The sequence below is a fragment of the Adiantum capillus-veneris genome, chromosome 14 (genome assembly GCF_014529385.1).
Source record: "Adiantum capillus-veneris isolate H3 chromosome 14, ASM1452938v2, whole genome shotgun sequence".
Classification (NCBI taxonomy): Eukaryota; Viridiplantae; Streptophyta; class Polypodiopsida; order Polypodiales; family Pteridaceae; genus Adiantum; species Adiantum capillus-veneris.
Genome location: NC_140944.1, coordinates 17462212 through 17478069, shown reverse-complemented (window position 1 = coordinate 17478069; position 15858 = coordinate 17462212). Strand labels below are relative to the sequence as shown.

Here is a 15858-nt window from a genome sequence, read left to right as displayed (position 1 = left end):
ACGTATTGAAATATGAAGGGAAAGTCCATCGATTAATTATATATATGTACAGTCTACGTATATACAAAGCTTTATATATACAAGCATGGACATTGTCTATCTATACATGTGGTATCATAATCATTGTAGGCCCGGTTATTGTTTATATCCTATCTCACTACTTCCCAACTAGACAATAGTATATGCAGTACTGCCATCATTATTAAATCGTCATAATAATTTCATGTGGTATCATAATTATTGTAAAACCTTATTATCATGCACTATCTTCGTATATCTCTAATCTACACCCAATGTAGTGGATATCAAGAACATGTACACTATCCACCCAAAAAAGGGTTATATTAACAACTCTGCTAGCCTTCTACTACTTGTATGCTCAATTATTATTCAACTACAATATATGTATCATATTTATTATTAGCGTTAATTATTTATATCGTAGCTTGAACTTATTATTCTATCTTATCGTCTCTTTCAATGTTAATATATCATATATGAGTTTTCAACTAGACTACCTCACTATTTTTCAACTAGACAATGCATGCAGTACTATCAGTATTATCACCTCACAGACTAGACTATATGTATAGTACATATTAGTGTGCATTATTTATATCATAGCTCGTAGCTATTATTGTAGCTCACCATCTCTCTCGATGTTAATATATCATATCTTTGTGTTCAACTAGACTAGAGGCTTTATTCTTTAATTTTCTTGGGCATTTCTTGGCTAAGAAGGAGATACTTATAAGGCCATTAAGCAGATTCATGACTTCTTTCTTATTGGAAGCTCGACACTATACGTTCCAACTTCTAGCAAGGATCTCTTCGAATGAGCATCCCCACTAGCTGGTGCATGTTGGCTATGTAGTGCATAGTCGGAAAGTAACCTGTCTCCTTATTTTGAGTTGTAGCTTGGGATATCTGAGGAAGGATGGGAAGGGTTGCAATTTCGAGCACTCCAATTTCAAGTCAGGTGCATGTGAGCGGGGTAGGAGGGTAGTCCTATGAAAATACCTAGGTTGAGTGTAATTATGCATAAAACATTAGAAATTTTGAGGTTTTTCTCTAAATTTTAAAATTGAAGATTAAAAAGCCTCAATTTACTTTTTTATTGAGGTTGGAAAACGTCAATTTGAAGGTTAGAAAACTCAATTTAATGTGTGCTGTAGGCATATTGGTGCGTTGGGATATTTTAATTTGGCGGTCAGGGGGGATATGCATTGTGGAAAAATGATTTTTTCCCGAATACTGGTTGGACTCTATTGAGACTCAACAGCCAGACAGATCAACAAATAGGAATCAAGGGCGGGAAAAACTGCCCCTGAAAGTTGAAAATTGTCCTCCCCCCAGCTCGCTATTGTGGGCCACCCCACCAATCAAGGGACAAATTGTCAAAAAGCAACTGTATCACAAGAAGCAGGTCTCTCTCAAGTCTCCATGGTGCGGCTGTGCGCAGGTGGCAAACTCCAGTGCGCACCTCAAATCCTCACTCTTTTTCCCTCTATCTTAGTGTTCGGGAAAAATGTGTTTCAGCTTAATATCGTGCCGTTTCCAATTTTCAAAAAGGCCGGTTGAGTACAAGGGGAAAAGGAAAAATTCCGCCCCAAAATAGAGATAAATAGTGTAAAAACCCAAAAAAATACCCCTTATTTTTTAAATTTCCTTTAGGAAAACTCAAGGAAAGGAATTTTGTATGGTTTGAAAAATGATTTTTCCCGAACTCTGCTCTGTCTCCACATGGTGTTAGCTGCCACCGACATCATGCTTCTATCAATGTTGGCTGTGCGTTGCTGCCATGAACAGACCCAGGTCCCACTACTCACCTTGTCCCGCCCATATGGCCAGCACCTCTCTCTCTCTCTCTCTCTCTCTCTCTCTCTCTCTCTCTCTCTCTCTCTCTCTCACAGCTGCGGCACACAAATATTCTCTTCTTCTGCTTCTTCAGTTTCTCTCTCTAAGCTGCTGCTGCACGGAAAGCTAGGTCTAGATCTCTCAGCTGCGGCTGTGCGCAGGCGGCACCACTGGAGTTTGGACTCCTCTGGAGAGCTCTTTAAGCTTATACCATATTTAGGATTTAGGATTCCCAATCCAGACTGCGTGTAACGATGTAATGCAGCCACTGACGATTCCCACGGCCCCACCAAGCCGCGCACGCACACACACACACACACACACGAACATGGTCAAGTACATAGTTGGAATCTGGATGATTACCGCCTAATTCCCCCTCCCCCCCCCCAAAACACACACACACTTACTGGTTTATTTGGTGCTCATGCTAATCTCCCGCCTGCACCTGCGTCTTCTCTCTCTCTCTCTCTCTCTCTCTCTCTCTCTCTCTCTCTCTCTCAATTCAATAGCCCCTGCGTATTTGCATATGAGTGCGCCCATGCAGCTTGAACATTCTGCTCCTCCTCTGTATATTCCCCATGTAAGAGGTTCAGCTTGAAAGCCTGTTGAGCTTTATTGAGCACGAATTTGCATCTCTTCATTGACTCAGCCACCCTCAACTTCACCTTCATACCTCCCATGGGGTGGCTACATTCTCTCACTTGAGGTCTCGCATTACAAGCTCTCTGCAGTGGTTCAGCCAGCAAGTTGAAGCTCTCTCCAGTGGTTCAGCGAGCAAGTTGTATTAGGAGCTCTCTGCAGCAGTTCCCGTATTACAAGCTCTCTACAGTGGTTCAAGGAAACGATGGCTTCTGAAACACGCTATGCCAGGCATGCATTTGCTCGAGTGTTGATTTCGGCTCATATTTCCTTGAACGTAAGTTCTTACTTTGATTGAGATTCTTTTAATTTTGCTTCCAGCTTTCCAGATTTGAACTTTGAGCTTAATAAGGTGATGACATGGGACACACCAGTAGTGGTTGATTTTGTAGAAAGATTCTGTGGTACATCCCAGTACATAGAGCCTATTTTTTTCAATTGTATCAATGGTAAGCTTCTCTTATACCTTACTATTGAAGGTTGGAATGAAATAGGCATAAAGTCAGTGGCCCATAGGTATGCTTTGGTAGGTTGGTCAAAGAGGGTATTAGAAGGTGGTTCCACTTTTGTTCCAAAGAATATAACATTACCAAGCTTTCATACTTCACAGAATGTGACCATGACCTCACAAAGTGAAGCTCTAGAATACAATCTTCAACCTCAAGAAAAAACTACTTTGCCAGATCTTGTAAGTGACTCTATTTCAAGTCATGTAGTAATCCCTCTTAACGGTGCACGTCCAATAACATACGATAGGATATTCTATCCTAGGAAGGTAAAGGAAATGTATTCCACTGTTGGAAAATCCTTTCTTATAAAATATTACCGTGAGGCATGGGCGTCCTTCAACAAGGGCATGGTGAATATTAGAGAGTTGTTCGAAATGGGTTTTTGCGGGCAAGACAAAGAGGATTTTTCATCCATCAATCTCCGTAATAGTCGAGAAAAGTCTAATCAAATTCTCGAATTCATTAAAGAAAATATGAAGCACATTCCACCTCTCGACTTTGGAAAACTTGGACTATTGCCATGGCGAGTCGAAGATGTGTATATGAAGGTCTTGGAGCATAGGAACTACATCAGAAAGTGTGGAAAGGGAGTGGTGGATGTAAAGAGGCGTAGATTTTACGCACAAGGCAACAATATTTATCAAAGTCTTGGTTCGAACCACACCGAATCGCAAACGGTATTACATGTATGTATATAGTTTCATTACTTCTTGTTAGTATTGCTTGTATTGGTTGCTTCTTGATCTAATTTCACTATATAATTATTGTTCATTTTAGAATGAGTCACTCATGGATGACATCCCTACTATTGAGGCCTCACAAATTTCCCCTCGTGGGAATATTGGGTCGACAACATTGCTCAAAGAGGAGCCTCCTCGAGGTGCATTCTACACGGGTCTCGTCCAAGGCGTCATAGCCCTCGACGATAGTGATGAGGTGATTTGATTAAAAAAAGTGAATTCAATTCTTTAAATGTATGTACGTCATCTTGAAATAGTTATGCATGGATTCTGTTTAGGAGGCATGGTTGCAGGGAGAATTACAAGCAAGCTACGAAGTCCTACATCCTTGCGTCAATAAAGGTTTCTTGGAGTCCTCTAAAGATTGCCACAATAATCAAGCTCTACATGTAAGTTTTAAAGAGCTCATGATTCTAGCATGTTTAAAAACTTAGTTTGTTTCTCTAGATTTTCTTGTGTACACTATCTCTCACTCTTACAGTGTTCTATTGTTATTGGTGAAGGAATTGTCTATTACAAACATCGTGAGTGTCTCATGGGAACATCACTCAACTAAAGGGCTCATTGAAGAGTTTAGCGTGATACATCCTTCTTACAAAAATAAGAAAAACTCAATTGATATGGAAAATGGCTTTACTGTAAGTCAAATCACATTTTTGTACTTTGTATATAAATGTGTGACAGTGTGTGTGTGTATTTACTCTTAACTCCATGTGTGCACTCTAAAAATGCTTATTGAAAGTCCTAAGGAAATGGAGTAAGTGAACAATGTCAAAGCTAGATGTTAGTTTGCTCACAAATTAGTACACTCTACCATTATTCATTTCTGTAATTCTTTTTTAATGCTAGTGGTATAGTAAAATATTTCTAGTCTCTGTCAAAATGTAAGTCCATGCTTTATGTAAGTCATGTTTTGTTGTGTAAATGTAAAGGTCATTCATTCAAAATGGAAAAATGATAAAATAGGAAAAGATAGCCATCGTGTCTTTGTGTTTGTCAAAATTAATGTAAGTCCATGCTTTATGTAAGTCATGTTTTGTTGTGTAAATGTAAAGGTCATTCATGCAAAATGGAAAAATGATAAAATAGGAAAAGACACTCATCATGTCTTTGTGTTTTTTAACATCAAGTAGATTAGCTCAAGTTTTTTTCTCCATTTAGTATCTCTTTTCTTTTGCTTTGGTATGTGTCCTCTCTCTACACTAGAGCACTAACCTTACACAACACTAGCTCTTTTGTGATTTATGAGAAACCTGATGGATTTTATTTCATTTTTAGGATATGTCTAGGCCATTTTCAAAAGATGTAGAGTAGTTGAATAGAAGCACAATTGTTAGCGGCTCCATTTCTAATGAGATCCAAAATGATTTTGACTATAATGTAAGTCTTGAGGACTTTGTGCAGCAAGGTGGGACCAGTTTACAAGACAAGCGGATAGGAGCGAAAGTTAGACACTCTCTCTGCCTCTCTCTCTCTCTCCCCCCCCCCCCCCCCCCCCCCCCCTTTCAAATGACTTATTTTTAGTTGAAAACAATCTAGCACTTATCATTCTTTAAAAGGCTGAATTTTGATTCATGTATATTAGTAGTTGATTGTTAATGTTGTAGGAAAACATATTTATTCTATCTCATTCAAGCGGCTCGCCAGAGTCTAATGAAACAAGGGAGGATCTCAACATGCAATGCTTGGGTGGTAACGAACATTCAAAGCCGAGGGATAAATGTTGTCAACAAATGATCGATGACATAGGATTTAATAGTTTTGTAAGTAAGACCTGAGGTGTAAGAAAATTGCTTCACTCCTTTCTTCCCCCATGTCCCACCTCTCTCTCTCTCTCTCTCCCTCTTCCCCCCCCCCCCCCCCCCCAACACACACTAAAAAAAACAGATAAAAAAACTATTCTTACTTGGTTTGTGTGTGCTCTTTGTTAAATTCTAACTTTGATTCATAGAATAAAGAAAACAATACCAAGAAGCCGACAAAAAAGTTTGCAAGCCTGTCTTCAGTGATGGTAATCATTGCCACTATGATTTAAACTAGCTTTAAATTTATATAATATCCTTATGTCCATGCCATGTACTTAATGAGAGTTTCGTCTCTTAGAACACCTCTAACAAGGAGCCTCTTAAAAAGAAAAAGAAGGTGCCAACTCTTAGTGGAAGGAAGGTACGCTCTGTGATTAACTCAAATGTTGCTATGAGCACGGTAGTTTATCAATTTTCTTGACCATATGTAGGCTCTTTGTGATCTCTCCAATAAAATCTCACCGTCTATGGCCAACGAGAATAACCCCATAGTGAGTGGAAAATTTAGTAATTTGATTTTGTGAATGTTTGGACATTCTTAAGGACGACTAATTTTGATTAATGGTTTTCTTGTGTAGATGCCTATAGCAACAAGGTTGTGTCGAATTGTTAAAAAGCTCCAAAGGTTCAACGATAACTATGATGAAGAGGTGAGATTAAGGAAATGTAAAACCTCCACATGATATTACTTCGTGATTGTAAACTAGCATTTCTTTAAGTTACTAATTTTTGGTTTGTTAAATTCTTAAGGTTGTGGAGGAGGTCTTGTGCAATGACCGCATGGAGGCAATCGCAATGGACGCGTTGAACCTAGATGATGTAGATGATATGTATGGCCAACTTTGGCCAACTGTAAGAGACCTGAAGAGCATTCACAAGTCACATTTCAAACATTGCACTAGCAAATCAAAGCAAGAAGATCTCTTGAGATCTTATGTGGAGTGGATTGCTACCACTAAAGCTTCTATTTAATCGCCCTCTGTATTTTTAATCAAATTAAAAATGAAGCTTTGCCAAATTCTCCACCCTTTTGCCCTTTTGTCTCTTCATTCTACATGTGCTCATATTTATGTTTTGCTTGAAATAGAGAAAGTTTTGATAATGGGTGAAAGAGAAGAATCATTCATTGTGTTATTATACATATATTGATAAACGCAGGTATATGAGGCCATGGGATACTGCCTAAGGGATGAGGTGTAAATGTGGCTTTAAAAGTAATGTCATGGTTGCTTTATTTTGAATGCTTTGTGGGTGAAAATGTGAACTATCTACTGGAAACTTAATTTTGACTCTAGCTTTAATTATTTTTTATATGGTTTCACTGTCCAGCATTTCCAAATGGGAAAAAGAGTTTCCCATGTAGAAGTTCTAATATCCCAATTGGTAATTGTAATATCCCAAGTGGAAAACTTTTCAAGTTGGGGGTGAAGTGTTTAATTTTTCCATGTTAGGAAAATTAGATTACCACGTGCATGAAGAAAAGTCTTGATTTCTTTATGGTAAAAATACCTAGAAGTATTTTACATCATGGAAAACTTTTCAACATGGAAATTCAGATGCTACACATTTCTCAATTGGAAAAGGGAATACCTCTTTCAATTTACAGTTGAATCTGGTAATCTTTATGGGAATAATGGTCTCTTTTCCAACTAGAAATTGGTCATGAAGTTCTTGTGATCAAGAGCCTCGTAACTCGACAAGATGAAGCGATTCTATGCAGCAGAAGAAGAAGAGCAAGTGGACCACAGAAGCTGCAAGGTGGCGCCACAACAGAAGCATGCCGAATGTAGCTCCTACACTGCTCTTCCTCTAGCGCCTGCTTTCCCCATGATCAGCTGCGCTCTCTCTGCTCTGCCGCAAACCCGCCCTTTAATGGCGGCAATGAGCAGTACTACCTGTCTGCCGCCGCTGCTTTTTTTCAGGTACCAAGTGCTGCTTGTTCCATGCAGATGCAGCTTGTTGACATGCAAGGCCCCCAGCAACACGTTGTCGGCCGCGCTGCTTACAAAGAAACTTGGCTTTCAATTACAGGCCAGCATGAGAAGGCGCTTCTCCTTGAAAAACCCTTATAATATACCCCACGCAAGGCCATCTCTGAATTGGGTATCATGCACGTCCCTGTGCCACCTTTCGATAAGGAGTCCCTTCTCCAAGCGTCAGGATGATGAAGGACCTGAAGTTGTGATGGTAATTTTCAAAAACCCTAAAATTTTGTAGAAGACGAACTCATCAGAATCGTCATGATTCATGCTTTAATGTCCCCACGATTAATGATATTCTAATTGTAATGAATTAATAATGATGATTTGTGCCTGAACGCCTGTGCCTGCTCTTTTGGATTTTTAATGTATTTTCTATGCCTGCATGCGGCCGAAGTTTTAATTATTGAGTATTCTTTAATTTGCATCTCTGCCTTGGCGAATTAAACAGTGGTTCGGTCACTGCGCCCTCGTGCCCTTTTGTATACATTTTGAGTTTAGTTATGTTAAAACACAAGAAGTTTTGGACAAATTCTCACAATAATTCCCACATTATGACTTACCTCAACATCATGAGCTTTTGTGAGGGAGGCACGACATACCTAGTTAGTACCATTGGGGTAGGGGACCGGCATCCCCCCCCCTTCCGGTTGGGGGGGGAGGGGGTCTGCCCCCAATCGTACCTAACTAGGTATGCCGTGCCTCTTTCACAGAAGCTCATGATGTTATGCATTGTATGAAAAACACTGAAAAAGGCTCCCTTTTCCTACATGAGAAACTTTCTTAATCTTCTTGTGAAACGCAAAGGGATTATTTTAACTAGAACTTTTCTTTTCCAACCAAACATTCATTAAGGTGTAGTACTGAGCAAATCTCCATTAGTTGGCAGTAAAATTTGTAGGTGTTAACGCCATATTCTCAGGTAGATCTATACGCTAGTTACCAAGGGCCAAGGATCTATTGCGTTTAGTACTGCGTATATTTCCGTAGTTACTCCCGTTTCCCACTTTTATTACCGATCCTGCTTTGGTGATAAAACATTCAAAGTTGGCTATTTCTCTATGATTTTCCGGTGGCAAAAAGTAAAGAACACGATTGAAAATTTCAAAAAAATAGAATAATAATGACAAATATGGCCGACATCTTCTGCCGCAGCATGGGCACTACTTTCTTGGGATTTCCATATGTCCACAAGAGCGATCCCATGACATCCATCATGTTCTCAATTTGACCTCACAAATTGAGGCAGCTGCTTCGTCTCGTTAAAGCAAAACATAAACTAGATTGTTTTACAAGTGAACCCCCCTCGTCTTCTACCAACACCATCTAAGCGGGGAAATGGATTACTTTTGTGTTGGACCAGATAGCCCATCCTTCAACAAGGCGTCCTCACCTTGAATGTATTCCTGGTGCTATTTGCTCAGGTACCCCTTTGGCCAGAGCTCACATTTTTCAACTTTCATCATGATAGAGTCAAGTTCGTCCACATTTTACAAGATGGTAGCATGTATGTTAGTTTCTTCAAGCTATATGTTGCCCATCAGGTAGGAGCTCCGTATTTGTGTCAATGGAGTTCCGAGCCTTTACAAGTTGGGCTCAACATTGACCACCTTGTGAGGAATTATCTTCACAAGCTCTCTTACTTTGCCTTTGCACACTTTCAAGACTGACATGATACCCAATTGAAAGAGGGAGAGAAATTATAATCTCCATTATCGACTCTAACATTATCACGGAATGATTTAGAGACAAAATCTACAAATTTGAGTGTTTTTTTTTCATTTTCTTAAAAAAATTACCAAGCATAAATTTGTTATTTTTCATTAAAATTTTGTATTAAAATTGCAAGATATCTTATCATTAAATTAATTAGAGCCACTTGATTAACATAAAATTTCATTCTTGACAAAAAAAATAGAGAGAGAGAGAGAGAGAGAGAGAGAGAGAGACACTACAACAAGAAAAGGTGTCATCGACGCAGATATCAACCGCCCCGCGTCGATATCTACGTCCCTGTGAAACTGTCACTATTTGCGTCGATATCTGCGTGGAAAGGCTTTATTTGCGACGTAGATATGGACGCAGTTATAGACGCAGATAGCGACGCAGATATGGACGACCATAACAGAAAAAAATTCTTGGACAGAGGGCAGGTAACCTGGCCTGTGCCCAGTGAAAAGATGGACACAGCCACCACACCCAGAGTTCCTGCCCTCTGCCCAAGAAAGTGAGCAGCACCAAAATCAACCGTGCTCCCGCAAAAATTTCGGCAGAGTTCCCATCATTTTTACATAAACTTTTGAAAAAAAAAAATCATGTATACGCCTCCTACATGCTATCCATGTAGGATCTCACATGAGATTTAAGGCCAATGACCATAACGAACCATAACCATAACTTAAAAGCGTAACCATCACTACTAGCCAAGGGGGTGGTTAGCGACGGTTTGTAGCGACGGATAAACGTCGCTTAAGCAAGATTCAGATGCGTCGCTAGAGACGTCGCTACTGTAAGTCGCATATGCCACGACCATAGCATGGCTTTTTGCATCGACTTATCGTCGCTTATGCATCGGTTGTAGCAGTGGCATGTAGCATCGCTATTGGCATCGCCTTTTGATGCTTATGCCACGCTTGTAGCATCGAATAAAGCATCGATTATTGATGCTTATGCCACGCTTGTAGCATTGACGCATCGTCTCTTATGGGACGTCTCATTTTTGTTAAAAAAATGTGCGTTGCAAGCAGCAGTTCAGGAACATTAAGAAAAAAATGACCATTTTTTATAGCCGCGAGCTTGTAACAGCTCGCGCTGCTATCTTAGCCTGCTCTCTATCTATCTCCAGCTTTCTCTCTCTCTTTTTTGTTTGTTTAGCTAGTAGTGCTCTCTCTATCTCTCTCTCTCTCTCTGTCTCTTCTTGTTTAGCTAGTAGTGCTCTCTCTATCTCTCTCTCTCTCTCTGTCTCTTCTTGTTTAGCTAGTAGTGCTCTCTCTCTCTCTCTTCTCCTCTCTCTCTCTCTCTCTCTTCTCTCTCCTCTCTCTCTCTCTCTTCTCTCATCTCTCCTCTCTCTCTCTCTTCTCTCTTTGACATACACATACATACACACGCTCGCTTTCTTCGTTCGTGATTGCTTATACGGATTTTTATTATTTGCGAAAGTTGATTGAATCAGTGCGGCAAGAATTTCAGATAACTACTTCAATACGGCAAGGATGAATTCTGGTAAACACACATATCCCACTCTTGTTGCTTTGTTATTTGATGCTCGACTAGATTTGGATATTAGAATGCGTAGCGTAGAATCCAACACTTATGAAGAAACTAGAGAATCATAAGCATGTTAAAAATAGATCATACCATAAAAACAACGCTTCTGGACTTAAAAAGATGGACATCTATTAGGGCTTGCAGAAGCACCCCCCTCGCGGATGGGCACGTTTGCATACTATGGAGCTCGCCAATCGACGAAGGTTGTGAGCTCTCAGCGAGTTGTATCCCTTGGCCACACGGTGCATTGATCAATAAATTAACAAAAAAACAAAGAAAACTTTTTAGTGTTAGATTTAGTACTTGGTACTTGGTGGTTTGGTACATGGTACATAGAATTTGATGCGCCACGTATGTTCTGACTCCTGGTACTTGGTACGTAATATGTATTTTGATTTGGTACGTATAATTTGATACCTGATAGTTCAAACTCGATACTTTGGTACTTTGTACTTAGTACTCGACTTTGTATGTGATACATAGAATCTGATAAGTATCGTATTTTCTCAAATCTCTGCAGAAACTATGGAAATCAAAAGCTTGTTAATATTAGAGTGTGACATAGAAAAATATTCGTAAACTTAAAAAATGACCCATCGACCAGCCACGTTTTGTTTTTCCCAATGTAAAAACGAATAAACTACGGTGCTAATTTTTGGTGCACTTTTGAAGTACATGGATCAATAAATTAACAAAAAAACAAAGAAAACATTTTAGTGTTAGATTTGGTACTTGGTACTTTGTGGTTTGGTACATGGTACGTAGAATTTGATAAGCCACGTATGTTCTGATATCTGGTACTTGGTACGTAGCATATATTCTGATTTGGTATGTAGAATTTGATACCTCATAGTTCAGACCCGATACTTTGGTACTTTGTACTTGGTACCCGACTTTGTACATGATACATAGAATCTGATAAGTATCGTATATTCTCATATCTGTGCAGAAGCTATGGAAATCAAAAGCTTGTTAATATTAGAGTGTGACATAGAAAAATATTTGTAAACTTGAAAAATGACTCATCGACCAGCCACATTTTGTTTTTCTTAATGTAAAAACAAATAAACTACGTTTCAACACTAGTTTGGTACCAAAACAGGACACTTAGGTGTCCCTTTTTGAAAAAATTATATTAAATGCTACTTGCATTAGACAATGCATTTAAAAAAACCCTCTTAATGTGATCAAACATATCAACTAGGAGATCTTTTAAAAATATAATCTTGCATTTTGGAAGCTATCATGGTCAAGAATTACACTCATCAAGTGGACCCTTGTAAGACTACGGTTGATGTTTTCAAAACATTGACTTTACAAGCTAAAATAAAAATGAATAGACCTTGTAGAAAATAATGACAAAAGTTTGATATTGACATTTTGAGACAAACACATTAAAATCCTCAAACTTTGCACGTAGATCAACTAGAATTGTTAAAAGACATGGTATGGACACAGTTGGGGCACCTAGAACCTTGGTTTCAATGTGCTTGTATAGGACTTAAATTTTCAAGAGATTTTGCACGACAAAAAAATCAAGATTGGGTTCAAGCAACAAGATTTAATTTAGTTAGGGATCCAAAAAAATATCCACTCTCGTGGTTTTTACATATAGAACAAGTGTCTCATCTCCATCAGCTCATATACAAAACGAGTCTCATCAGCACATATACAGAACGTGTCTCATCAGTGCATATATAAAACAAATATCTACTCTCATCAGCCACATATAGAAAACAAGTCTCATCTCCATCCTCAAATATACAACAAACAAATCCCTAGTCTCTATCACTATATGAGCCGTGCTCACTACCAGAACAATCACTAGCATCCGTGTGGTGACCAACAATGTCATCTCCATCAGCATCACCCGTGGCACTACGACTATGGATATCTCAAACCACGTCCCTAGGTCTGTCATCACTGACCGACCGGATCGCCGCTCCTCTCAGCCTCTCGGCGTCGCTCCTCTGCCTCCTGTCGAGCCACCTCTGCTGGATCGGCCTCGCCATGTTGCTCCTGTATTAGTAGTGAAATCAAATAGCAACATATTACAATGTGCATGAAAACAAAGTACAAAATAAACAATCATACTCACAAGTGGATCTGGCCTGTCAGAAAGTGTCGTGCACAAAGCCCGGTAGCCGTAGTACGTAGCGTACTCTATCTCCTGCATCGTAGGTGGACAACCATAGTCTTTGGTCTGCAATAAGACATAACCAAAGACTTGTTGTAAAATTCATTCGCTAATATTAGCTTTGAAAGTTCAAATTTGAAGGGTCTATACTCACAAATGTGGCCACGAATCCGTTTCGTCCCATCTGGCCTAGTCTAGATGTGTGACCACTAGCCACTCTCTTTCGTGCTGCCTCCTATGTAGATTTGATTATATAAAATAACATACATTAGAGAATCGTATAATAGATAAGTTTCTAATAATTCTAGTATATGTTGGCAAAAACACACACCTTCTACTAAGGAAAAGTGATACGTAAGCTCATCTCCTTGCGGTAGTTCTGCATGTCTCCATGCAAATAGACGCCTTTCTCTTGTTTGTCTCCACCAAACAGTAGCGTCTGCTTATTTTTTCATTAGAATAAGCATTAGAGTATACTGTAAGACTTGTTAGATTTCAACATTATGTTACTTTTATTGAGTTCTTATTTTGTTCATTTGATAAATGTCTCTTGTTTTTATGTTAAATGCAAATTAGATTCGGATCGGTCAGAGGGTACACCGCCACCCCCCCAACTACTCGTGATCGGGATGCAAATGAACCCGTTTATGATGATTTGTACTACGAAGAGTCTATTATATGTTTGTGCACTCGTTGTTGTGGCACATATCGGAGACCTAGACGGGAGTGTTTTTCACATCAAATGACTTATGGTACTTTTGAGCGAGCACCACCTCCTGAGGAGCGACATCGACCTATGGTATGTGACTGATCTCTCTTATTTTCATATTGAAATTTTATTAACAAAAAATTGATATGTAATAGAACCTATTATATATGTAGGTTCCTTCACCTGATGAGGAGGATGACTTCACTATTAGTGGTGCGCATGTCCCTCGCACACGACACGGATAAGTCATTTATCAGTTGCAGCTCGAGGTTTCTCGGCAGCCTCTACCTCTTGATTTGGACGCTGAGACGAGTGGAGATCACCTCTTGCCTACTCATTGCAAGCTCTAGTACAGACGTACGATCGAAGGCGATACGGAGGATGGCAGGGAGGATCACTTCCTTTAGATGGAGTTGTTTTTAGCTTTTGGGGCAATCGCTACATGATTGCTCCGTCCACCATCAGTGGAGCAGGACGAGGTCTCTTTATTGCACAGGATTTGCATGTTCCCCCTCATTCAGAGGTCACCCTTATGTCTTTTTGTTGACCTATATATGGATGGGGTCCATGGCATCGGCTTGCTCGTTACATCCAGAGCATGAGCACATATGGTTTATGTCTCAATGCAGCCTCTCTTTCTGATAGAGGGATTATACATGCAGAAGGACAAAGACTCTATGTTGATGGAAGACCTTACTCTCAAGGAAACATAGCAGGTTTAATCAACAGTAGTCGAGGGATGAGTGCAAGAACCAATTGCACATTTGTGGAGGGTGAGAATAGTCATGAACCAGGACATATGAGTAGGGTTGTACCACGATATATTGTTGTCAATGCTATCAGACCATTACTGGCTGGTGATGAATTGTTAGTAAACTATGGATGGCGTAGACCTCCGCGAGCACCCTTAACGAATTATGATTAAAAACTTCATTGTATACAAATTATTAATGTTATTTTGGACTCTTATATCCTAATTTTACACTTTAATTTACATCTTGTTTCTTTTATCTCGGATTTATTGTGATGATCGTCTTGTCTGTTATTTTAATGTTTGTACATGTGTAACAAAGTGCAATTTCAATTATAAGGAAAAGTGCTACTTATATGTGTGTGCCTGTCTAAACATGCTAATGATACAATCTTATTTGCCTATGCAGATTCCGGATTATGACATTGATAATGTCGCAAACCAAAATCCACATGACGTATCTCACATGTCTATAGAGTGCATGAGGATCCTATGCAGAAGTGATCCTCACACGTATGCAAGACTTAAAGAACAATATTCAAAGGATTTTAATGGATGGGCTGATATCTTTGATAATGACGATGGCATGTCTGATTTTATTGAGGATTGGTATCAAAATGATAGTACAAATATTCATAAAATGAGAAATATCTTCGAGAAGAAGCTCTAAAGCATATCTACACAGGAAGCCAGCTAACACGACTAAGTGCAAGCTTACTTATACTTAATCTTAAGAATCGTTTTGGATGGAGTAATATATCTACTTCAGCACTATTGAAGTATGTACTTTTGTGATTTTTATTGATCATAGTTTTTGTTCAACTTGCAGACTACTCTCTCAGAAGTTCTTGCCGACAAGCAATATCCTTCCTACATCACATGATGAGGTGAAAAGAAGGATAAGTAGTCTTGGACTTGACTATTCTTCTATACATGCATGTCCCAATGATTGCATTTTATACAGAGGTGAGTACAAGGACAATATGTCGTGTCCAAAATGTCAAACGTCTCGTTATAAACAGAAGAAAGGTAAGGTCCTTAGAAAGGTGTTGAGACATTTTCCCCTCGCTCCACGTATAAAACATATGTTTCAAAGTCCCGAACTACCTAAGCTTATGATATGGGGAGTAGAGCACAAGAGCAAAGATGGAGTAATGCGAATTCCAATGGATAGTCCTACATTTGAGCATATTGAAACGCTATGGCCAGATTTTACAAAAGAACCACGCAATTTAAAGATGGGTGTAGCATTGGGTGGTGTGAATCCATTTTCTATGAAATCAAGTAAATGGTCTACATGGCCGGTGGTAGTTATCAATTATAACCTACCCCCATATCTCAGCATCAAGAAAGAACATTTAATGCTCTCACTCTTGATTCCCGGAAACGACAAGTTAAAGACTTGAATGTTTATTTAGCTCCTCTTATCGATGATCTTCAAGAATTGTGGAGAGGGATTGATGTC

The 15858-nt window shown here is 39.2% G+C and overlaps 1 protein-coding gene and 3 pseudogenes across 1 annotated transcript; 3 read left to right on the top strand and 1 right to left on the bottom strand.

The window, feature by feature from the left end:
* The first annotated feature begins 3115 nt into the window (after positions 1–3115).
* LOC147441992 (uncharacterized) lies at positions 3116–6522 on the top strand. Its single transcript, XM_086529318.1, has 8 exons — positions 3116–3682; positions 3789–3941; positions 4024–4134; positions 4249–4383; positions 5697–5756; positions 5849–5911; positions 6129–6200; positions 6301–6522. Exons 1-8 carry the CDS (start codon positions 3116–3118, stop codon positions 6520–6522), a joined length of 1383 nt encoding a protein of 460 aa, XP_086385444.1.
* Positions 6523–7148: 626 nt separating this feature from the next.
* LOC147441991 (uncharacterized) lies at positions 7149–7950 on the top strand (annotated as a pseudogene).
* Positions 7951–12574: 4624 nt separating this feature from the next.
* On the bottom strand, positions 12575–13318 carry LOC147441990 (uncharacterized; annotated as a pseudogene).
* A 766-nt stretch (positions 13319–14084) lies between these two features.
* LOC147441989 (uncharacterized) lies at positions 14085–14567 on the top strand (annotated as a pseudogene).
* Positions 14568–15858: the final 1291 nt, after the last annotated feature.